Consider the following 25,634-nt stretch of genomic DNA (forward strand, 5'->3'; position numbering starts at 1 on the left):
AAGAACTACTGGAAGTTCGTGGAAGGATTGCTAGCAACAAAACCAAGCGGGTCATCATAGCAGAATCAATGGAGCTAGACCAGGAGGACGGGATTGCAGCAACGCCAGCAGTACAAGAGATGGAGACACCAGTGATTCAGGAGGAGGAATCGCCAGCCAACAAGCTAATGAGAGAGAAGCTAGCGTGGTTCGGCCCGAACCCAACGCCAGATGTGGTACTGAAAGTGATGGACATGTTAGTAAACGCAGAGCTACAGAAGGCTAAAGAAATAAGAGACGCAGAGCTACAGAAGGATAAACAAATAAGAGACGCAGAGCTACAGGAGGCTAAAGAAATAAGGGACGCAGAACTACAGAAGGATAAACAAATAAGAGACGCAGAGCTACAGGAGGCTAAAGAAATAAGGGACGCAGAACTACAGAAGGATAAACAAATAAGAGACGCAGAGCTACAGGAGGCTAAAGAAATAAGAGACGCAGAACTACAGAAGGCTAAAGAAATAAGAGACGCAGAACTACAGAAGGATAAACAAATAAGGGACGCAGAGCTACAGTTAAAACTGGCAGCAGTCCAACAAGCAGCCGCACCTTCTCCGAACAGTGAGTACAGCACAGCAGACGCAAGGAAGATTCCGTTTAGCGCTTTTAAAGCTTTTGATGAAAAGGACTGTGAGATTGATAACTTCCTGGCGGATTTTGAGCGACAATGTAACCTGCACCGAATAGCTAGAAGAGAGTGGGTTGCAATATTGTCAGGCAAACTGTCAGGCAAAGCTTCTGATGCTTTCCGGACCGTGCCAGATCAGGATATTCATAGCTACGCCCGGGTTAAAGAAGTGCTCCTGGCTCGTTATGCAGTAACCCCAGAGTCCCACCGACAGAAGTTCAGGGACTCACGCAAAACCACAAAAGACTCTTATGCGGAATGGGCATGCCAATTGTCCCGGTCGGCCTCTAACTGGGCTAACAGCAGCCAGGCCACCACCGCAGAGGACATTTTGCAACTAATGCTCCTGGAGCAATTTTACAATCACATCCAGACGGATGTCAAAGATTGGGTGAGAGATCGCAGGCCCATGACTCTACCAGAGGCCGCGAAGTTGGCGGATGAATATGCAGATACTCGCAAGACGAACCAGGTCACACCACAGGAACAACCTCCACCACAAACGGTGCCCTCACACCCACCAACCGCTAGATACCAACCTCCTAACAGACCGGTGACATCTAGCCCTCGCTATCATCGCCAGGAGGGCAACGAACAACGCTGCTTCCGGTGCAAACAGCTGGGTCACTTCAAGCAGAATTGCCCCATGAATGACAACACCAGGTCAAATTGGTCTCAACCTGGGTACCGCTCACCAGCAGCAGCCCATTGTGTAGACTCGGCTTGGGATCCAAAGGAGCTGGGTCAGGAAGAACCATTGGGCACCCCTTACGAAGCCCTCATGGTACAATCTGTTATTACGGACAACAGGGAACACCATTGTCAGCTGGTCATGGGCGACAGCCCTGAGCCGGAGGGGCCCTGGAGGGAGCTGGGCAGAAAGAGGCACCGCCGGCCACCCTTCAAGAAAAAGAGGTCCTGGAAGCCGCATAACAAGCTGACCTGGGAGGAGAAGAAGCGACTGGAGGAGAGGGAGTCGCAGCAGGCGTCCCAGATGCGTGCCGAGATGTTCGCCAAGGGCCCACCGGTGGCCCCTTACACCACCACCCAGTTCCTGATGATGAAGGACCACGTGGAGAGCCTGCAGGACATGAGCAAGCAGGAGCTGATCCGTGAGTACATAGAGCTGGAGGAGTGCATAAGCCGCATGGAGGAGGAGAACAACCACCTGAGGTCACAGCAGCATGAACTGGAGATGGAGCTGGAGAAGCTCCAAGAGGAGAACCGGCGGCTGCGGAGGGAGCAGGGGGTGGCTGACCTTATGGGGCTCTGATTCCCCTCCCCCCCCCCCCCCCCGGACTCTGAGCACCAGTGCTACAGCATTTCAACAAATATAACTTTTTCTTTTTATGAATCTCCTGGGATTGTCACTTCAGAGCCATAACCTGCCCCCTCCCATAGCGGGACACCTAGACGGCGGCGCACAGACCCATTCGCTGTCTTCACACTGACTTCTGGTGACTTTGCAGATCGCACAAAGACTTGGGGACTGACCGGCGTGTGATCTGACGACCCGGTGACATACCTGAGTCTGAAGCAGTTGCCAAGGGAGGTCAGTCATGCCAAACGGAGTTAACCTCTGACTAATAGCTCTGAACCCGTCAACCCTACTGGACCAGGGAAGGTCCAACCGGGTTTGCCGGAGCAGGGAGCAAAAGGGGGGCCATTGTGATACATTTGCCTATATGTCTCAGTTTACTGCTCCCTGCTAGCCAGGTTATTGATGTGCTAATGTCCCCTCACTATTTCTAAAGGTTAATTGATCTATTGTGTTGTGTGAAGGAGAGCTGGGTTTAAGTGGCTTGTGTTAATTATTCTGATTGCTTCATTGTGGTAATTATCTCTCTATATGCGGGGTCGAGCCGTCTGGTTGATGTATTCAGTACAGCTAGTGCTCAGCGTCATTGATGTCATTGTCTAAAGAAAATGTGTTTCAGCATCGGCCCCGTCGTGTCTACCTACTCATCTGTATGGAAGCCCCAGTGTGAGGGGGGCGGAGATTTGTCATTGTAACAGTTTTGGAAATGACATATAAGCTGTGTGATAACATTAAAGTCTGTCTTGTTCAAGCAGTAAGCTGGTCTCATGTGTGGCTTTCTGGGCGATTCCAGGGATATCCCTCCTCGTGGAATATTGGGGTGATTTTCGTTATGGGAAGAAGGGAACATTGACGGGGATATCTTACCGATACCGTCACAGAAATAAACCGCGCTAATGAACAATAAAAAAGTAAACGTGAAATTCAATGTGTGAACCACACAAATGGTAAGATGAAAAGCAACAAGGCAATCCAAACTAAGTGAAAGAAAACCTTAGTAAATGTCCAAAAAACACAAAAAGACCCCTATAGTCCATGCCAGGAGGGCTAGCAGGGTTCTATAAACAAAGTAAAAATAAAAGAATAACAAAGTCCAAGAGGAAAATGTGACATCCACCCTGGTGAAGCTGAATCCCAATATGGATCATAAGGATAGTGACATGCAGCTGAAGACCTCCACCACACGTGTATGCAAGTCCGCTTACCAGATATAAATGGTCCCTTGTTGAGAGGAGACCAAAAACAACATGTAGTACTTTGCAAAACAGCTAGGCTCGATGAGAGAGGCAGGCAGTACAACTTGGGTCATCCAAAAGTGGCTCCAACTGCAATGGTCACATGCACACAAAAAGAGACATAGATGCCTCGATAGTGTAAAATCACTTAAAAAATGTATTTAAACAAAATAGTAAGAAAACAACTCACATTTTGCAGTTTAAAAAACAGCCTCAAACCTGCAGCTCCGGCCGGCAGCATACAGGTAAACCTGTGTAGTATCAAGTAGTCCAATGGGGTAATGGCAGTGTGCCACTCGGTACGCCCTGACTAGTTTCGTGTCAAAGCACTTTCTCAAAGGGCTTTGAGAAAATAAGAATTTCCCCACTCTGAAATAATCATAGGCACTATTAAACTCCTCCTGTGTGCTAATCATTATTTCACTGCCAAGGTATGCAGGTTTGTCATTAGCAGCTAATGACAAACCTGCATACCTTGGCAGTGAAATTCATCCACAGAAGGACACATTTTGGGTCTTAGCATGAGCTTTGTATTTATATGTACATCCATTGAATTTAATTACGGTATCTGTAAGTGTCATAAATAATGGCTAAAAACAATATTTGCAACCATCCAGTGGCCCGAATACAAGTTTTATATTAAGATGATTTTTACTATTAGGAATATTCACCCTCTCTATTTATCCTGTTTGCTATTATCATTAAAAGTAAAAATGTTCTCAACATGTGTCCACAACTAGTAGGCTTCCAGGCCTCAAGGCCTATTGCACACTTTATTCCACCTGAACATTTAAAAGGATGCTAAATTTGCTCTGTTGTATTGTCCAATACTGGGCTTGTTTGCCCACCAGCGAAATTTGGCATCCTATCTATTTTTATCATCCAAAGGAATGATTGCCCAGGCCTGGAAAAAATCTGCAGGTCCTTTTAAGGGAGTGCAAGACCGTATAACGGCCTTGATATTCAGTAAACAAATGTCTAGTATCCTTAAAGACTCCATCACCAAGTTTTTAAAGATTTGGAAACCGTGGTTGGCGTATACCTTTCCTACTCCCCCTCTGAATATTGTGGAGCAGCTTTGATTGATGTCCCCCGATAATCTCAAGCCCCTGTCTCTCCTTTCCCCTCTTGGCCCTGCCTTTTTTTTTGTTGGCTCCTTCTCTTTTGGTCAACTTTGAGTCTGTTGCCTATAACATTGTTGTCAGCTACTTAGCACGTCCAGGTTTATGATTATTAGCTACGTGGAGCTTTCCTGGACCTCTCCTTCATGGTGTTCATATTCATTATGTTTGCAGGGGTGACCCCCTTCCACATTACTCTTTGCACTGGTTTTAGAAGCTTCCTTTGCACCGTCAGGGGAAACATGGATATCTCAGGGGTTTGCATCGGCTCTGTAGAGCACAAACTCTCTACTTATGTGAACGATCTTCTATTTCACCTCTCTACCCCCCAGATATCCTTACCTGCTTTGATGTCTGAAGTTCACAAATATGGCCTTCTATCTGACTTTAAAATATGTTTTGGGAAGTCGGAACTTTTACCTATCCACATTCCCAGGTCATTGCAACCTCCCTGCAACACTACTTCCACTTTATTTGGCATTCTGCTTCCATACCCTATCTGGGGATAAATATGACCTCTGACCCAAAGCTTTTATATGACCTCAATTGTGGTTGTCTTCTAACGGGCATATTGAGGGACTTGCAGGGATGGAGGGGTCACATTTTGACATGGTTTGGGAGAGTGAACGTCCTTAAAATATTCATTATGTTTGAGTACTGATGTTGATTTTTTTCCCTTCTTTAATTCAACCACACAAGCCTTACTGTACTTATGCTGTCAATTTTAGCCCATGCATGGGTGGATTTGGTGCTTTTCCTTGTTTGAATAAAAATGATTGAACCAGACAGTGATAGTAAAAGAAAATCCCAAATTTTGGGTTGTCCCAAGAAAAGTAATAGAGGGAAAATCTTACAATGAGGATACTAGTTCTGGTGACCTGGTGGACTACACTGGGGTGTTTTTCGGGCGTTTTTCATGCGTTTTTCAGGCGCTTTGGTGTTTAAAAAGAACCCTGTAAAGCGCCTTAAAGAAGCCTCATCTGCAATCCCAAAGCCTGAGTGCTTTCAGAGCCCTTTCACACTGCCAGCGCCCAAAAAACGCTGGTAAAGCGCCGCTAAGACCCCTTTCACACTGGGGCATTTTTCAGGTGTTAAAAAAGCTCCCTCAATGGAAAGGGGGCTTTAGGAGTGGTGTATTCAATGCTCCTAAAGCGCTGCAAAGAAGCTGCAAAGACGCCCTGCCAGCGCAGCGCCTCAATGTGAAAGGCTTTCACATTGAGATTGCAGATGAGGCTTCTTTCAAGCGCTTTTTTCAAAGGCTAAAGAGCCTGAAAAATGTCCCAGTGTGAAAGGGGTCTTAATTTACAGGGATTTCCTCTCACTTCCTGTTTTGGCTATGGGACAATAAGTGAAGATAAATCTCCCCAATGGAACACATATGGCAAAAAATATCCCAGAGGGGTTATATCCCTCCCTTATTTTGTCCAAAATTGAAATAAATAAGGTTTGCCTATAGTTTTACTTTAACCTAATAAAATATTGCAATTTAATTTATTTATGTGTGTTTGTCTGAATCAGATTATGAGGAATGTGCATTGCGGCTGCTTCCAAACCCCTTGTGTTGTTTCTCTTTATTTACATGGTTTAATAGAAGTTGAACTAGTGGAAATGCATTTCCAATTAAATTATGTATGAGCAATACAAATAATTACAGTTCATTTTCTGAAGGGGTACATGAGTGTCTTTCCAAAGAATGTCTATTATTATTTCTCCATCAGTTCTCACAGCATAACACAATCTGGATCTAGAAGCTGCAAAGGGTTATTCTGCAAAATGGAAGGCTGGTCTACTGCTTTTAAAATGTTCCATGGAAAATATTCAATGCCAAGAGTTAAGGAGAATTTCCCAACTATTAATATGACTACAAATACTATCCAGATGCTCAGACCCATGTAATATGGTTTTGTTAGTGTAGGTAACAAGTAGATTTCCAGGTATAAATTTCTGGTTACTTTTAAAAGTACAGATCATTACTAGACAGTGGTAAGCAGCTACAGCTTAGGTGGTTATTTGCAATGACAACCCCCTTTGTACATCCAGGTGTGTTACACACAGTGGTAAATAAATCCCCAAAAAAACAACTTATCTTCTTATTGGGGCTAGATTTGCACGGTGGTGGAGAATGAATACATGAGGTCCCCATGGAAAAAATGACACTGCCTCCCAATTTAAAATCTTAAATAACATTCATGTAGGAATGTGCACTCTCTCGGCTGGGTGCAGATTGGCAAGTTACTATCTCTGCCAGAAGCTTTCTTCTACATGACAGCCGCGCATATCCTAGATACAGCTGCCCAAAATCGGATCTGTTTTACACCTCCAAGGAGTAGCCCATGTGTTATCTGTAACTTTCTCCTGTAGTTCTTTTGACGTTGCAAGCATTTAGAGACTCACAATTTAGCCCCTTAAAGTGGATGTAAACCCTCCATACACCCAGTGAAGTGAACAGCCTTAGATGATACACAGAGATTAACCAAATCTCCCTACATTGGTTTTATATGTATATCCTCTGTCTTCAAATTTATATACTGTTTAGAATGTTGAGATTGTGTTGGGAGATTTTCTCTTCCTGGTTAACACAGAGTGTGATGTCTGGGCATACAGCCAAGATAGCCAACATTGCTGATTGAAGGAAAGGCACACACCCCCTCTCCTCATAGGCAGAGACTCTAAGAGCTGTTTTGTAATAGGAGCTGCTCTCTGCTACTCTATTTTAGCAACCTCTTTTGACAAAAGATTCAGGCTGCTTTTGTCTAAAAAGTCAAGAAATATGACAGGAGTTCTCAGGCTGATAACAAAGGGTTCAGAAGAGAGCTATAAGACTTGGCTCCTTAAAAAGAGATAACAATATCCTGCAGATATATGTGCCCAGCTCAAGTTTCATGAATCGGGTTTACATCCACTTTAAGCATCTCATTATCTTTCTGGGGCAAGGCTCCCAACAGAGGAGTTTGGCCATTTGGACACAGCTTGCAAAATTGATAGTTTATATTGTATATTCACTACCGTACTGATGAGCCATCTTGAAGATTCATGACGTCTGCTTCTGGATCTATTTATACCAATGTAACTAATTTGTGAAACTGGAGTGTGTATTTGTTTTACTCTACTAATATTGATGTTACAATATTAGTCATTTATGTTTTTTTATTTACAGGTGGGAACCTATTAAAGAAGGCCAGCCTCCAGCTGTTTTCAAGAAGCTGTAATGTTCTGAATAGGCACAATGGGCAGGCGATATCCAGGTGGAGCATATCGACCAAGCAGTTCATGTACGTATTACTGCTATTCAGACATATTAGTAATAAAGTTTTACCTTTTTTTCTGCTGACAAAGAGAGGAAAGTTCCACTTTAAGGACTCGTCCCCCGCTCCTCTTGCACAATTGCAACTTTTGAGGGGGGGAGCAGGTACCTGATTTTGAGAGGTACCCGCTTCCTTCCCACTTCTGTTTCAAGCACGGCAGTGCTTGAAAATGGAAGTTCTCCTCCCTCCCCCCTGCAGTCGCTGATAGGCCCCAGAAAACTGCATCCACCATTCATAATGCACAGTGTGACTCTCGCATGCGCAGTGGGCCGCTGGATGTGAAGCTGCAAGCTGCCACAACTAGGTGCCCATAGTGAAGATGCCAGCGCCAGGGGGACCGAAGAGCGACTGGGGTGAGCACACCACTGGATCGTGGGACAGGTGAGTGATTGTTATTTAAAAGTCAGCAGCTACAGTTTTTGTACCTGCTGACTTTAATTTTTTTTCACAGGTGGTTGGAACGCCTCTTTTCCCCCCTCTTTTCCTGCGGCCTGCCAGGTTGTGTGCTCAGATAAGGGTCTGTTATGGATTTTTGGGGGGAACCCCACGCCATTTTTTTAAATTTTTTTGCGGGGTTCCCCTTAAAATCCATACCAGACCTGAAGGGCCTGGTAATGGAATTTAGGGGGACCCCTACACATTTTTTTTCAATGACTTTGATCTGTATTGCCGGGACCCGACAATTCATTATAGCTGCGAGTAGTTTTAAATTACTTGTTTTACTTGAAATTGTGCAGAGACTGTTATAAATACGGGAAACATGCGCTACTTTACAGGCATACTATAGACACCCCCCAGGTACGAAATCTAAAGGAATATTTCACTTTTATTGTTTCACTTTAAGCATTATTAAAATCACTGCTCCTGAAAAAACTGCCATTTAAAAAAAAAATTGCATTGATACATGTCCCCTGGGGCAGGACCCAGGTCCCCAAACACTTTTTCTGACAATAACTTGCATATTAACCTTTAAAATGAGCACTTTTGATTTTTCATGTTCGAGCCCTTACACTTTAACGGTGTTCACGTGTTCGAACAAATTTTTTGCCTGTTTGCATGTTCTGCTGCAAACCAAATCAGAGGGGTGGGATGTTCGGCTCATCCCTACGTTTGAATCACTCCATTTATTTTGGTTTTACTTTGTCGCAGTCTGACTTCATGGCTAAACCACCTTTACTCACCAATGATGTAGCTTTCTTTAGTTTATATACATTAATCTATTTCAGATTTAATTTTGAATTATATTTGGGAAAGGAGTTTCGGTGTTTTAACCTCCCTGGCGGTATGATTCTGTCAGAAAAAACATGCTAAAAGCGGTACCATTATTTGCAAGGAAATTTGGCGTTTTATATTGTAGGTCTGTAATTTTTAGAAATAACTCACTTAAATCTGACCAAACAAGCTTCTAATAGGCATCCCGGGTATGACATTTTTTTAAAAACAAAATTATAAATTATAATATAATAAATAATTATAAATAATTATAACAAATAATAATATAATTATAATAAAAATTATTCAATAATGTAATCAAATCAAAATCACTGAAATTTGCTCAGTTGCAGAATTGTTGCTGTCATTATTTTTTTTTTTTTATGACGAATTTCCCCACAAATCGCTATCGCACAATTCTGCAAGTGATTATAATTTATTATCGCTGTTTTTTAGCTGATCTAAAACTATTTTTGACATAAAGGGACACTTTTGGTTGCTATGGACAATCTACAGTTTGCAGGGAGAAAGAAACGTTTTTATTATATAAAATGACATGCATGACACAGGACAGACCACTAGGGACAGGGGGGGTGTGTTTTTTTTACATACAGTACTGTAATCTATAAGATTACAGTATACTGTATGTAAGGTGTTTGTTTACTTTTTTGAATTTGGCGCCGTTCTCCGTCCCCGTGCGTCGTAACGTCGCAGGGAACGGAGATCGGCGTCACACGGAGGCACTGTGTGAATCGAGCGAGGTCCCACTCGCTCACACAGCGCGGTGGCATCGCTGGATCCAGGGACAAGGTAAGTAACTTGTGCCTGTGGATCTAGCGAGGCAAGCCCGTGACTGACACGGGGTTACCGCTCGCAGCAGGAAAATCTAACCCCGTGTCAGACTCGGGAAGACCGCCAGGCAGGTTAAAGTCTTAATAAAACTTAAATACATTTTTATTTGCCTTTTTTTTTGTTTTAATATAGACATTATGTATGATGAAATTGTGTAGTTTTACTGCGTGCTTGCATTGTTCAGTTTACATCTGATGTGTGTCTAGTCTGCTGTATGCCATTTTCCAGTAACTATTCTTGTCATTTCCTCCGGTTTTAAATTCAGTCCCTTGAGAATGTTCTGCAATGGCAGCCACTCTGTTTATTGGATTCAGTGTATTCTGTTTCCTGATGCCTATTGCAGTTATGTGTGTTATTCTGATAGCCAGCAAATATCTACTACAACTGCACTTGTTAGGCTGGTGTTTTGCCTGTATATATTCCTGACGCCTTTCCTTTTTACATCTATTTCAAAGGATCAACATACACAACACTGACATTTGATGCTGCAGTTGAATCACCTAACCATTTGTTATACATCCCATGGACTCTCTTAACTTAAGTTCTGCACACCAGGTGGGATAGTTATAAAGGGGGGGGGGGGGGGGGGTTCCACTCTGTTTGATTTTACATTTTTGTTTTAAGGCTGCATTCACATCTGAGCGACAGCCGCGATCGCGTGGAGCGGCGTATTTTGCCGCGAGTACAAAACTTTCACTTTTTTTTTATTTTTCTCTCAAAGTCTTCCCATTGCTGTCAATGGGAAAACGCCTATGTCGCCTGAAAAAAAGGGTCCGGGACTTTTTTTCAGGCGACAGGCGTTCGGCGTCTATGAGATGTGAACCATCTCCATAGACAGCAATGGGAATTCTCCCCTCGAGCGACAGAAGCGTCCGGCGTCGGGCGTTTTGTCGCTCAGGTGTGAATGGGGTCTAATATGGGAAATGCCTCAAGAGGAGTGTAAATAACCCTTTTGTAATAAAAGGAGTGAGATTCTAGGATTGTTAAAAACAATGATTTTTAACTATGGTGATCTTCTTAGTAGAGAATGGTACCCCCCTTTCTGTCATGACAAATTTCCTTTAAGATACAACTTAAGGATAAGTCTAAAACAAGACATCGTTTTAACCCATTGTGCCTAAGGGTAAAACAAATCTTAATGCCTAATCTTGACCTTTAACCCGGACCTTGACCTTGATATTTGACCATGACCTTGACCCACACTAACCCTGGCACTGACATTGATCAAACCCTGATCTTGGCATTTTTTCAAATTTTTATTTATTTATTTTAATTATTATTATTTTTTCCTACACACACACACATTTGTTTCTTTTTCTCTGCAAGGACAGAAAAATATACAATGTATATCTCTCCTCCATGAACGGAGACAGAAAACACGGGGGTGGACTTCACATTGATTGACACCTGTGATAGCCAATCAGAGGCTATCATAGCAATCAGGTGATGTTTTCCAGATCCCGATCGTTAGAATGGGGCTCAGGGCTCTTGGTGAGACCAGATCTCTGTGCCTGAAGTCCGCTCTCCGCTGACGTCACTGGAATCACTCAGGGCAGCGCGACATCACGACTTCTAAGTCTGGATCTGCCAGCTGCCCGAACGAGACTCCCCACCCCTCCACAGCTCATTGCTCCAATGAGCGCTGAGAAGTAGAGCAGAAGGGATGCTGACTGAAAGTCAGCATTGCTCTGCTTGGGGAGGAAGGAGAACCGAGCCATCAGTGGTGTTCGGTGGCTCGGTTCTTCAGTGCAGATGTGTCGGGGGACAGCTGCAGCATTGGTCTGATGCTGTATTTACCGAGGTAAGTATGGATAGGAAATAAAGTAAAAAAACATGCTTCTCTTTTATTGTATCAATATATTGCCCATACTTCTCCTGTGGATCACAGGAGTGCAATTAATTCTGCATGCCTGTGACCTGCTAAAGCCCACTGTCGAATGTTGTCACAGAGCCAGTCCGCCATACAGTCAGAATCCGCCCAGAAGCCTGGACCGACAGCTGGCTCAGCCTCTCATCGAGCGGCTCAGAACCTGAGCCAGCCTCTTCCACTCCTCCACAGCCCCCAGGCAGGGGCAGAGCAGAGAACTGGTGACTGACACTCCCTGCAGGCTGAAGACTGAGAGCTGAGTGATCAGCGGTGTTTGATTGCGCAGTTCTCGGTCTTGGAGGCAGCAAGAGACAACTACAGCTGGTACCAGTGCTGCAGCTTTCTAAGTGAGTGTAATTTTTTATTTTTTTTTGCGATTCCCATACTTCTGTTTTAATAATTACTATTAAATGTTATTATTATTTGCATATTAGACAAAGACTTTGAGACACAAATGTAAAATGTTTAACTAAATGTGTTTATATGGCCATTTTTTTAAGATCAGCTATATAGTTTTGTCTTGGCATGTTTTTTTATTGTATATTTGTTCATAGCAATTTTGTATGATCTATTGGCTGTCAGGAAATTCTTCTTCTGTGCTCGGTCATGCTTATATTTAGAAAGGCGAGGTGCATGTTTGTGTTGCTCTGGGTACTACACTAACCCGCTTTCTAAAAAAAAAAAAAAAGCAGAAATGATCAATCACAAAAAACAAACAAACACAAATGATCTAATTGCTTATTCCTGTTATAACAAAAGCAACATATTTTAGTTTTCTATATTGTTTCAGAAAATAAAATGGGGAAACTGATATGTTACAAGAGTCGCCGTCTTTTGCCAAGTACAAAGCCAGACTGATGGTGGAAAAAATATATATACTAAGAATGACATGGCTTATATATGGGCCGTGTTTTTCTCTCTCTCTCCTTTTTTCTTTGGGCTCATGCACACAGGACATTTAAGAAACGCCAGCGCTGCTGTCAGTAAAAAAGCAACCGTCAAAACTCTGTTTATGAGCGTTTGGCGTTAGCGGTTCTAAGTATGTAAAACTCCCAAACACGGTTAAACGCGGCTAAAAGATTGTTACAGCGTTAAGCCGTGTTTAGCCGCATTTTGCGTTTTTACAGCCAAACAGCCTCTGCTTCTGAACGCACAGGCAGGTATAAATGCTTATACCTCTAAACTCCTCTAAAAGTTTATGGCCCAGATTCTCGTAGGGCGGCGTAAATGTAAGCGGGCGTAGCGTATCGTAGTTACGCTACGCCGCCGCAACTTAGAGAGGCAAGTGCTGTATTCACAAAGCACTTGTGTCCAAAGTTACGTTGGCGTAGCATAAATGTGCCGGCGTAAGAGCGCCCAAATTAAATGCGGAACAGGGGGGCGTGTTTTGTGTAAACGAATCATGACCCCACGTAAATGACGCTTTTTTCGAACGGCGCATGCGCGCGCATGGTCAGTATCACGTCGAATTTTTTAATTAAATTACGCCCGCTCAATGCCTAATCGACGTGAACGTAAGTTACATCAAGCCCCATTCACGGACGACTTACGCAAACAAAGTAAAATACGACGCTGTTCGTACGTTTCCGACGTCCATACCTAACATGACTTACCCCTGCTTTATGAGGGGTAACTTTACGCCGGCGTATGTCTTACGTAAACGACGTATCTTGCTACGCCAGGCACACGTACGTTCGTGAATCAGCGTATCTAGCTAATTTACATATTCAACGCGGAAATCTCTGGAAGCGCCACCTAGCGGCCAGAGAGACTTATGCCGCTCGTATCTTAGCCAAATTTATGCGTAACTGATTCTAAGAATCAGCCGCATAGATACGATGGCTCTCATTCGGACTTACGACGGCGTACATGGCGATACGCCGTCGTAAGTCCTTTGAGAATCTGGGCCTATGTGTGCATGGATACATAGTCCAACATGAAGAAGAGTTAAAGGGGTTGTAAAGGTTCGTTTTTTTTATTTTCTAAATAGGTTCCTTTAAGCTAATGCATTGTTGGTTCAATTACCTTTTGCTTCGATTTCCCTTCTAAATATTTTTTTTCTTTGTCTGAATTTCTCACTTCCTGTTCCTCCTCAGTAAGCTGTTCAGTAAGCTGTTCTGGCTGACTAAACACCGCTCGGATGATGGTGTGAAGTTTACTGAGGAGAAACAGGAAGTGAGAAATTCAGACAAAGAAGAAAAACATTTAGAAGGGAAATCGAAGGAAAAGATAAGTGAACCAACAATGCACTAGCTTAAAGAAACATATTTAGAAAATAAAAAACAAACCTTTACAACCCCTTTAAAATAAAAAAGCCGGACGCCTTAAAAGCAGCTGTAAAAATGTCCTGTGTGCATGAGACCTTACTAGTGTGAGAAACAAATCTGGCAGCATGAAATCAAAACAAACTTTAGTAGTAGTGAAAAACTGTGTATTAAAAATTTTCTTTCTGGAAGTTGGATTTTTTTTTTCTCATCTGTAGTATATAGCAATCTTGTGAACTCTCCAGTGTCTGGTTTAAACTTGTAGGAGGAGTTTTCATTCTCCCATGATTGTCCTATGAAGATGCAGGACCCCTGACCCTCTGTCTGGACAGTACTGGTTGGCCCTGTGCTGATCACATGCACTCTTCCAGGAAACAAAAAAACTCTAGTAGTACAAATTGAGCATGTGCAGCTTGTCCCCTAGCCTCTGTACTATCCAGAGATAGTTTAGGATCAAACAGCCTTTTTTACACAATGCAGAGGATTAAACCCTTGGGGCCAGATTCACAGAAGAAGTACGCCGGAGTATCTACTGATACTTTCAAATTTGCCGCGTCGTATCTTTTGTTTGAATCCTCAAACCAAGATACGACGGCTTTTGGCTTCGGATCGTAGGTGTAATACTTTGGTGCCTGCTGGGTGGAGTTTGCGTCGTTTTCCCGCGTCTGGTATGCTAATTAGCTGTTTACGGCGATTCACGAAGGTACGCGCGGCCGTCGCATTCTCTTACGTCGTCGCTAGTCGGCTTTTCCCGGCGTATAGTTAAAGTTGCTATTTCTTGGCCTATCTTTAGACTTGCCATGTTAAAGTATGGCCGTCGTTCCCGCGGCGAATTTAATTTTTTTTTTTTTTTGCGTAAGTCGCCCGTGAATAGGAAAGGACGTAACTCACGTCGACGTTCAAAAAATTACGTCGGTGCGACGTCATTTCTCGCAAAGTACGACGGGAAATTTCAAAACGGAGCATGCGCAGTCGGTTCGGCGCGGGAACTAATTCGGGGTACTTTGTCGCAGTAAGTGGGCTTAGCACTATATGACTATATAGTGTGACCAAACCCCCGTATTTTTGAATATGTTCAGGTGTTTTTAACTAGCCTTGCAGGATAAATGTCATTTTTGCATGTGTGCGCTATAATCTGTTTTGTAATTTAAATGATCCACGCCCCATTTGAATTAGGCGGGCTTGCGCCGGAGGGATTTACGCTACGCCGCCGCAAGTTTACAGGCAAGTGCTTTGTGAATCAAGCACTTGCCCACAAAACTTGCGGCGGTGTAACGTAAATGCAATACGTTACGCCGCCGGAATTGTACCTGAATCTGGCCCTTAGGTTCCACAGTAAGTATAACAAACATACTTTATTATTATTATTATTATTATTATACACGATTTATATAGCACCAACAGTTTATGCAGCGCTTTACAATGTAGAGGGGGGACAGCACAATTACAGTACAGTTCAATACAGAAGATACAGGAGGGCTCTGCTCGTAGAGCCTACATTCTAAACCGAGGGGGTTGGTGGTACAAAAGGTAATAGCTGCAGAGAATGATTTGATGGGGGTTTACTGCATATACAGTCTGATTTTACTGTTGTGGATTTAGTAAAACTTTAATACCGTGTACACAAGACCGTTTTTCGGGTTCTAAAAAATTATGTTTTTTTTTATGTCATTAAAAACGACTGTGTGTGGGCTTCAGAGCATTTTTCGGGTTCTAAAAAATGGGCAAATTATTTTTCGAACATGCTCCATTTTTTTACGACATTTTTAACGTTGTCGTTTTAAAGTTTGTAAAAAATGGTTGTGTGTGGGCTTTAACGACGTGAAAAAAACGTGCATGCTCAGAAGCAAGTTATGAGACGGGAGCGCTTGTTCTGGTAAAACTACCGTTCGTAATGGAGTAAGCACATTCATCACGCTGTAACAGACAGGAAAGCGTGAATCGTCTTTTACTAACACGGAATCAGCTAAAGCAGCCCAAAGGGTGGCGTCATCCGCATGGAACTTCCCCTTTATAGTGCCGTCGTACGTGTTGTACGTCACCGCGCTTTGCTAGAGCATTTTCTTTTCACGATCGTGTGTAGGCAAGGCCGTTTTAATGATCGGGTTGAAAAAAAACGTATTTTTTCTAGACCCTTAAAAACTTTGGGCCAGATCCTCAAAAGGGATACGCCGGCGTATCTACTGATACGCCGTCGTATCCCTGTTTCTATCTTTGGAACTGATCCACAGAATCAGTTTCCAAGAGATAGACAGAAGATCCGGCATGTGTAAGAGACTTACACTGCCGGATCTTAGGATGCAGTACCGCATCCGCCGCTGGGGGCATTTTGCGTCGAAATGCCGCTTCGGGTATGCAAATTAGCACTTATGGAGATCCACAAAGCTTTTACGCTTCGTTTTTTCTTCGTAAGTATTAAGTTGCATGTGTAAAATTAGGGCTGCTTTTACAAAGTGTAAACTGTTTACACCTTGTAAAAGTAGACCCTTCTGTCCAGCGACGCGTTTTTCTTTTTGTTTTAAATTTTTTTTTTTTTGCTGTATCTTTTTTTTTTCCCGACGCAACTTTATTGACCCGACGCGATCCACAAAGCTCGGCGTAACGTAATTTCGCGCTATGCACGTCGGGAAAATGACGTCACGAGCATGCGCAGTACGGCCGGCGCGGGAGCGCGCCTAATTTAAATGGGAATCGCCCCCATTTGAAGAGGAACGCCTTGCGCCGGCGGAATTTAAGTTACACAGCCGAAAATTTCTAGGTAAGTGCTTTGTGGATCGGGCACTTAGGTAGAAATTTTAAGGCAGTGTAACTTAAATGGGAAATTTTACGTTACGCCGGCTCTTTGTGGATCTGGCCCTTTATTTTTTAGAACCTGAAAAACGGTCGTGTGTACGCGGCATTATAGTCAGCATATTAAAGTCATACTGGTTTTGGGTTAAAAAAAAAATAAAAATTATATACCCCTTTTCCTATTAATCATATTATTGTGTCCCAGGCTTGATAATGTCACTGGTGACTGGTTACAAAGACATTCTGGATCAGAATACAGATGTCTGCCACATGAATAGATGTGAGGATGGACGCGGTGCTGTTTCAGTTAGAGTGCAAAAAATGATATTATAATGTAAGCTCTGTGCAAAGATTTCGGGAAGATAATATGAAATTGTGACCTTTTCAACAAAGAAGTAGAACTTCAAGGCTTATTAAAGAAAATGACGTGAAATGAAGTTATAATGCTGCATTGATGTGGGCCGTGTCTAAAGAATGTCTAAAAATAATTAACAATGATGGGGCTGTTCTATTCTATCAATAACTCGGCTCTATGAAAACGAAGGGCTTAATTAGCTGTGATACTTTAACATTTAGTTGAAAAGTAAAAACAGATTGCAAGACAAACCGTCAAAAACATGGTCAACATACACTCTAAAGCCTGCTGAAGAAATTCTTAGAAATATTCTCCTTTTTGAAGGGATGAGTACAAAATGCTAACCTTGTTATTGGAGGTTTATGAAGTCTCAATAAATGCATGTTAGGGGGGCATATTGCCTTATTTTACGGCATTTACCATTTACATTTTTTTTTTTCGAAATCTTTTTTTATTACATTTTTAATTAGCATACAACATTAGCCCACGCGGGAGCCAAACCTTTGCCCACGCAGGGGTAGTTCTTCTGATGCGGCAACATACCGCAACAGGGCACAACATACAACATTAACAAACTAACTTATACTATAACCCCAATGTGTGGAGAGGTTCAGTTCAGGAGAATCTGTGCTCAAATTGGTACCAACAGGATAATGCAACATGAGAATAGTTGGGTCAATATACTAACAGACCAGAGATATAGTGTTAATCTAGGAATTGGTTACTGCATCAGTTGCCATGGTATTGTCATCTAGCCAACAGGTCCATACCTTTTAAAAACGTTGTGGACAACCCCTGCCCGAGTAGGTGGCTTTATACAGGGTTAAACTGGCATTCACTAGGCTTTTTCAGAATCTGACAGAGGGGGGAGACAATTGTTTCCAGTTCATCGTAATGGCCTTACGAGCACAGTACAATAGCAGGGATATGAGTATTTTCCTGGCTCTGAGCATTGACAGTTGTTCTACCAGCCCCAGTAGACAATATTTAGGAACATGAGGCCCCGTACACACGACCGAGTTTCTCGGCAGAATTCAGCCAGAAACTCGATCGGAGCTGGATTCTGCCGAGAGACTCGGTCGTGTGTACACTTTTCAGCGAGGAAGCCGACGAGGAACTCGTCGGGCCAAATAGAGAACATGTTCTCTATTTCCTCGTTGTTCAATGAGGAAAGTCGGCCCGCCGAGATCCTCGGCGGCTTCAACACTGAACTCGACGAGGAACTCGATGTGTTTGGCATGTCGAGTTCCTCGGACGTGTGTACGGGGCCTCAGTCTTAGGCCCCGTACACACGGTCGGTTTGGTCCGATGAGAATAAACCGAAGTTCATTTTCATCGGACCAAACCGACCGTGTGTATAGGCTATTGGTCTGGTTTCCTTCGGTCCAAAATTTCTAAACATGCTTCAAAACCGAACCGATGAACCGCTGCCCCATCGGACCAAACCGATGGTTAGTACAGAAAAGCATCGGTTCAAAACCCGCGCATGCTCAGAATCAAGTCGACGCATGCTTGGAAGCATTGAACTTCGTTTTATTCAGCACGTTGTGTGTTTGACGTCACCGCGTTCTGACCCGATCGGATTTTGGACTGATGGTGTGTACACATATCAGGCCGTACGGCCACTTTAGAGGTGAACCGATGAAAACGGTCCGACGGGCCAGTCTCATCGGTTTGGTCTGACCGTGTGTACGGGGCCTTAGTGACCTTAGCAATCACCTGGAGTACTTGTTTCCAATAATGTTTGATTGCTGAGCAAACCCCAAAAAGGTGGAAACAATCACCCGGTTGGTAGGAGCAACGGCAGCACGCTGGTGAATGTGCCGGCGACATCTGGTGCAGCCTGTGAGGCGTGTAGTGAGCTCTATGCACAATTTTGTATTGGACCAGTTTGTCCCTAGCTGAGACCAGAGGGGAGAAGGGAAAGTCCCAAATCTCCCTCCAGTCATCCTCGTCCAGCTCCGGTATGCCACCCACCCATTTACTGCGAAGGGGGGACAACTCGGGCCGGCAGCAACCAGCAGGGACCCGTAAAGCTGAGACGTGGGTTTCTCCAAATCTTTCCCCCAAAGGGTGGATTCGAGCTCCGAGTTTGCCAATTCAACTGGTTGGCCTAAGAACTGACACCTGTAGGCATGAGCGATTTGAAAATACGTAAAATGGGCCTGTGCAGGCACATTAAATTGGTGCGTAAAACGTGAAAGGGGGTGAGCTCTCTGTTGGTGATAACATGCTCAAGGGTCAGTATTTTGTATTTGGCCCAGGCCTGTGGATCCAAGATGGTATTGAACTGTGATAGGTTAGGGTTCAGCCACAGGGGGGTGTGAGGAGACCAGGAGTTCGGCTGGGGTGCCCTCACCGACCTTCCATGCCCGCATAGTGGTACGCATAGAAGGGGTGAGATGGTGAGAAGTGTTAGGCCCCCTGGATAGCAACCCCTTCAAGGCCTCCAGAGACCCCACTATAGCCGCCTCCAGCATCACTGCAGCGTTGGCCAGGTCTGGCTGCAACCACCAATGGGCGGTCACAAGTTGAGTGGCCAAGAAATACTTGTGGCAATCAGGGAGAGCCAAGCCCCCACTGTCCACAGGCCTGATCAGAGTGGTGTATTTGAATCTAGGCGGTTTAGGCCCCCAAATAAAGGAGAGGAAGAGTTGCTTAAGAGAATTAAAGAAAGTTTTGGTCAGCCATTGTGGGGAGTTCCCGAAAAATTTACGTAAATTTTGGGAGGACTTTCATTTTTAGAAGATTGATGCGCCCAATGAGAGAAAGGGGAAGATTGCTCCACGCCTTCAGTTTGGTTTTAATTGCTACCAAAACTGGGTCAGGATTGAGCCACACAAAGTCCCTTCTCTCTCTCTCTCTCTCTCTCTCTCTCTCTCTCTCTCGATAATACCTAAATAGGTAAACTGATCAACCCACTGGAGTGGGAGAGAGGAGGTTGAGGAGGACCTAGCCCCCTCATCCACTGGGAACAGCTGAGACTTGTGCCAGTTCAGAACATTTACATTTACTTCCGCAGTTAACACATTTATAGGGGGAAAGCGCTAATATGGCGTGAACGTTTAGCATAAGCCAGCTTTACCCATGACTTTTTCTGTCTCATGGAATCATTGTCAAAATATTCCCTCAACATTTTCAGTTATGTGAAAACAAAAGGACATCAAATGGCAAGTGATGGTGTCAGTCCCCAAGCTGAAAAAAAACACACCTGGAATCCAACTACAGAAGAGTGACATGTTTGTTATAACTTGGTAGTAGGGAGCAGAAGAATAAACACATTATCTAAAATGGATTCTGTAGTGAGGGGTCTTTACTGGGGGGTTCTGTGCTGAGGGGTTAGGCTGGGGAGGGGGGACTGTGATTGGGAAGAGCTATACTCGTGGTTGGGGGGGGGGTCTGTTTTATGGGGTATGATGGGGGGTTTTGTACTGAGTTGTCATTACTGATGGGTTAGACTGGGGGGTCTGTTCTATGGGGTATAATGAGGGGGTTCTGTACTGAAGGGTCCTTACTGAGGGGTTAGGCTGGGTGGGGGGGGGGTCTGTGCTGAGGGGTTATGTTGAAAGGGGGTTAATACTGAGGATGCTGTACTGAGGAGTTAGGCTGTGAGGGGGTTCTGTACTGAAGTGTTAGGATGGGGAGAGGGGAATGTGATTGGGGGAGCTGTACTCTGATTTGGGGGGTGGTCTGTTCTATGGGGTATGATAGGGAGGGTTCTGTACTGAGGGGTCCTTACTGAGGGGTTTGGCTTAAGGGGGGGTCTGTGCTGAGGGGTTATGTTGAAAGGGGGTTAATACTGAGGACACTGTACTGAGGGGTTAGGCTGTGAAGGGGGTTCTGTACTGACGTGTTAGGCTGGGAAAGGGGGACTGTGATTGGTGGAAGCTATACTCAAGGTTGGGGGGGGGGTCTGTTCTGTGGGGTATGATGGGAGGTCCTGTACTGAAGGGTTAGGATGGGAGAGGTGTCTGTATTGAAATACTAGGCTGGGAGAAGGGATGTACTGTAAAGGTCTATACTGAAGGGGTCTGTTTTAATGGGTGAGAATGGTCAGCACTAAGATGGTGGGCTAGAAGGGAAGATTCAGGGCTGTTGAGGGAAGATATGTTTTAGGGAAGATTGGAGCTGTTCATTGAGATGTGCACTGTGGTGCATATAGGCTTGGGGGTGGGGGGGATTTGTATTTTCAGGAGGGGTCGTTTTTGGTTGTATTCTGTACAGTGGACTGTGCATTTCACCTGCACTCCTTGCCTTATGCACTCCTGAGAGTGTAGGTACAAGTACTGTGGCATATGTGTGCTGTATATACAATGAGTAGGCTTAGGTTTTATTTACCATGGCCCTTTAAGCCTTTTAAGCCAGGGGTGTCCAACCTTTTGAAGCATGAGGGCCACTTAAGCGACTTGGTAAGGGTGCATTCACACCACGATTTTATCATCCTACTTGTTCTCACGATTTTAGGTTTTAAATCGTACAAATCTGTATGGCAAAACGTATCCATTCACTTCCATTCATTAATGTAGGTCCCCAAGTACATCGGATTTGATCCGCATCCGTTTTGATACGATTTAAAATCGCATCAAAAATCGTGTTTGACCACGATTTTTGGTCCTGATTTGAAATCGTATTAAAATCGTGTCCGATTTTCGTATTAAAATCGTGTCCGATTTTCGTATTAAAATCATGTCCGATTTTTTTATATTGTGGTCAATCTAAATCGTATGTAATCGGATGACTGATCCGATTACATACGATTTTGTCATATACGATTCCATCCGATTTTACGGTCCGATTATCGGATGTAAAAATCGTGATGTGAACCTAGCCTAACCTGTCGCGGGCAACAATGAGCAGAGCAGGCGGATGACAGGTCCGTGTCCGCTCTGCATATGCAGAGTGGATATGGACACAACCCACTATACTATTTTTTCTGATGTGCTGCAGTTTACCCGCACCGCGGGTGCAACACAGTGTACCTTTGGCTTTTCTGCACTTTGCAATAGACTTCTATTGTATTCTGCAGGTTTGGTGTACTTTCAGAAAGCTCACCAAACTCGCAGGTAATAACAGAAGTCTATGGCTCAGTGCAGGTAACCCACAGGTGCATTGCTCTGCATCTGTGGATCAGTTTGAAAGCAGCCCAGTAACCACTGTAGAAAAGATATGCCCATATATACACTGTGGGCCAGATTCTCGTCCATCGGCGTATCTCTGCGGCGGCGTAACGTATCCGATTTACGTTATGCAGCCGCAACTTAGACGGGCAAGTGCTGTATTCTCAAAGCACTCTTCCGTAAGTTGCGGCGGCGTAGCGTAAATCGGCTGGCGTAAGCCCGCCTAATTCAAATGTGGCACAGGGGGGCGTGTTTTATGTTAATCTTCTGTGACCCGACGTGATTGACGTTTTTCTTGAACGGCGCATGCGCCGTTCGTGGAAATCTCCCAGTGTGCATTGCTCCTAATACGCCGCAAGGACGTATTGGCTTTGACGTGGACGTAAATTACGTCCAGCCCCATTCACGGACGAGTTACGCAAACGACGCAAAATTTTCAAATTTTGTCGCTGGAACGACAGCCATACTTAACATTGATACGCCGCACTTATGCCACCATATAGCAGGGGCAACTATCCGCCGGGTAAAGCCTAACGTAAACGGTGTAAATTTACTGCGCCGGCCGGGCGTACGTTCGGGAATTCGCGTATCTTGCTGATTTACATATTTCGACGCGTAAATCAGCATACACGCCACTAGCGGTCAGTTTAAAAATGCAGTTACAGTCCGACGGCGTATGAGACTTACGCCTGTTGGATATAACAGATATCTATGCGTAACTGATTCTAAGAATCAGGCGCATAGATACGACCGGCCGGACACAGAGATACAACGGCGTATCTGGATATACTCCGTCGTATCTCCTCTAAGAATCTGGGCCTGGGATGTTAGTAATAAACTGACCTTTAAAGGGACACTAAAGGAATTTTTTTTTTTAGCTAAATAGCTTCCTTTACCTTGCTGCAGTCCTGGTTTCATGTCCTCATTGTTCGTTTTTGCTTTGATGTTGCTGTAAATCCTCTCTGTTTTGGACACTTCCTGGTTGCCTGTTTCCTGATAACCACAGTACTGGGAGATTTCTCACGGTGGTCACTAATCAAGGAGGTGTGAGTAAAACGAAACTGGATTGGTGCTGAGGAGTTTTAGACAAAGTATCACTGCTCTCTATTGGCTGACTGCCCTCTAGTGGCTCTCTGTACATCAGAGAACCAGCAAACAACAGCAAAAACGAAACTACACTGCAGGCACATTATATGATTGTTTTTTTATCAATTTTTAATCATTTTTAAAAGGAATCAGTTAACTATTATGTCTATATGCCCTGTAAACAGTCATTTCAGCTAAAAAAATTTTTTCCTTTAGTGACCCTTTAATAACAGTATTCTATTCTATTCCATCCCATAGCAGGAGGTCGCAGGCCACATCAGAGGGCTCAGCGGGCCACATGTGGCCCCCGGGCCACTGGTTGGGCACCCCTGCTTTAAGTCTTTCCCACGCCCACACTTTGATTCCACCCACAATCCAGCATGGCACTCTGCACGCTGCTTTATTTCTTTCTTTTTTTTTTGTTTGTGTGGGGTGGGGGGCTGGTGGTTTGTTGAAAAATGATGAGCCCTGGGTGCCAAGTATGCTAGGTGCACCACTAGCAGCAAGAAGGGCCTTCTGTACTGGACAGATAAAGGGATTGGGAGAGATTCTGTTAAAACATTATTGGAAAATGTTTTCATTATCACGTCCCAAGATTTTCTTATCTCAGTAATTGTTCATTGATTGGAGCGTGGTCTTATGTTTTTCTGTAGTACAAAGACCAGGTAATCTGGTGTTTTGGAAAGACCAACTACTGAGCCATGCATGGCCCACATATTCACACTGTCTCCCTTTGTATGCTACATGCGGTGTCTGGTTGGGCTCTGAATATACAAATCAAAGCAAAGTTTCACAAATTTTTCAGTTTACTAAAAGTCATCAGGTACAAAAAGTGTATAAACACACATTAATCTGTCCCATGATCCAGCGATGCGGCCGCTTGTAGCCTTGCTCCTTTTCCCCTCCTCTCCGCGGCACTGTCATTGCAAGTGTGGGCACCCAGCTATGACAGATTGCGGCTTCACAGGTCGTGCTGTGCTCTCCTACTGGCCAGACAATCTTCTGGGACCTGTGATGTGTCCCAGAAGATTGCAGAGGGGGGGCTGCCTAGGGGGAGAGGAGGAATCGCCTAGGTGGCAGGAAGTGGGACAGGAAGTACCTGTCCAAACCAGGTACCCCCCCCCCCCAAAAAAAAATAAAAAAAAATTACATGGCAAGGAGTGCTTAAAGCGGAAGTTCCACTTTTGGGTGGAACTCCGCTTTAAGTGATATCCTAAATCACAGACCTGAAAATAAATATTAGCTATGTCAGGCTGAGCAGGAAGAGGTGTGTGCACTCATTATAGGGCTCATTGTGCGGTTTATTACAGCACACTGCAACACAAGTTGTACAGTATGTGCATTGCCATTAATTTTGAATGGTATTCCAAATTCAAAGCGATTGAGCTGCAGTACAGCATACAATAAAGCGTGTTGTGGGTCATGCATTATTTAAAGGGGAGTTCCAGCCTTTTTTTAAGTTTATTAAAAGTCAGCAGCTACAAAAAGTGTAGCTGCTGGCTTTTAATAAACAGACACTTACCTGCTCCACGGATCCAGCGACGCGCTGGCCGGGGCTCCGCTCCTCGCCCCCCCTCGCCGGCCGGCGTCTTCATTCCTAGTGTGGGCACCCGGCAGTGACAGCTTTCGGCTTCACGGCCGGGCACCCACTGCGCATGCGTGAGCGGCGCGGCGCCGTCCGATTGGACAGGCGCTCGCCTACAGGGAGGGACTGCAAGAAGGCGATTAAGCTAATCGCCTTTCCAGCCCCTCGGCGGAAGGAGGAAGTGGGACAGGAAGTCCCCTTCTCCTGAAGCCCCCACTCCCCCCCAAAAAAATTATATGCCAAATGTGGCATGTAAGGGGGCGAGGAGTGGGTTAAGCAGAAGTTCCATTTTTAGGTGGAACTCCGCTTTAAGAGTTGCATAGTGTGAATAATGTTTTAAAACCCAGATGGTTTGACTTCTTAATGATTTCTATAATACCTGGATAGCTATAGCAGTTTACTGATGATTTTCACTTGTTGCCCAAAGTTGCTGTTAAACGCTTTAATTCAGGGCACTTTTACCCCCTTCCTGCCCAGGCTAATTTTCAGCTTTCTGCGCTGATGCACTCTGAATGACAATTGTGCGGTCATGCAACATTGTACCAATGTGAAATGTTTATCTTTTTTTTTTCACACCAGGACAGTACAAATACCCCTCAAATTACCTTTTTGGAAAGTAGAAAGTCTGAGGTATTTACTAAGAGGCATGACACATTTTTTTAAGTTGTAATTTTTTGTCACAATTTTTTTGAAAATTAACCACTTCCATACCAGGCACTTACGCACCTTCCTGCCCAAGCCAATTATCAGCTTTCAGTGCTGTCGCTTTTTGAATGACAATTGCGCGGTCATGCTACACTGCACCAAAACACATTTATCATTTTGTTCCCACAAATAGAGCTTTCTTTTGGTGGTATTTG

General features: G+C 44.2%; 1 protein-coding gene across 6 annotated transcripts in view; it reads left to right on the forward strand.

Annotated features, from left to right (window-relative positions):
* APBB2 (amyloid beta precursor protein binding family B member 2) overlaps positions 1-25,634 on the forward strand; it is a 478,208-nt gene that overhangs the window by 162,147 nt on the left and 290,427 nt on the right. For 3 of the 6 annotated variants that reach the window (XM_040335050.1, XM_040335048.1, XM_040335053.1), the window contains exon 3: positions 7,499-7,613. In XM_040335050.1, coding sequence (XP_040190984.1) covers positions 7,568-7,613 — 46 coding nt within the window. In that variant the 5' untranslated portion in view covers positions 7,499-7,567. Of the gene's footprint in view, positions 1-7,498; positions 7,614-25,634 lie in introns of those variants that run through there. The other 3 variants (XM_040335051.1, XM_040335052.1, XM_040335054.1) reach the window with 1 other exon arrangement.

Source organism: Rana temporaria, chromosome 1 (genome assembly GCF_905171775.1).
Source record: "Rana temporaria chromosome 1, aRanTem1.1, whole genome shotgun sequence".
In the NCBI taxonomy this organism is placed as follows: domain Eukaryota; kingdom Metazoa; phylum Chordata; class Amphibia; order Anura; family Ranidae; genus Rana; species Rana temporaria.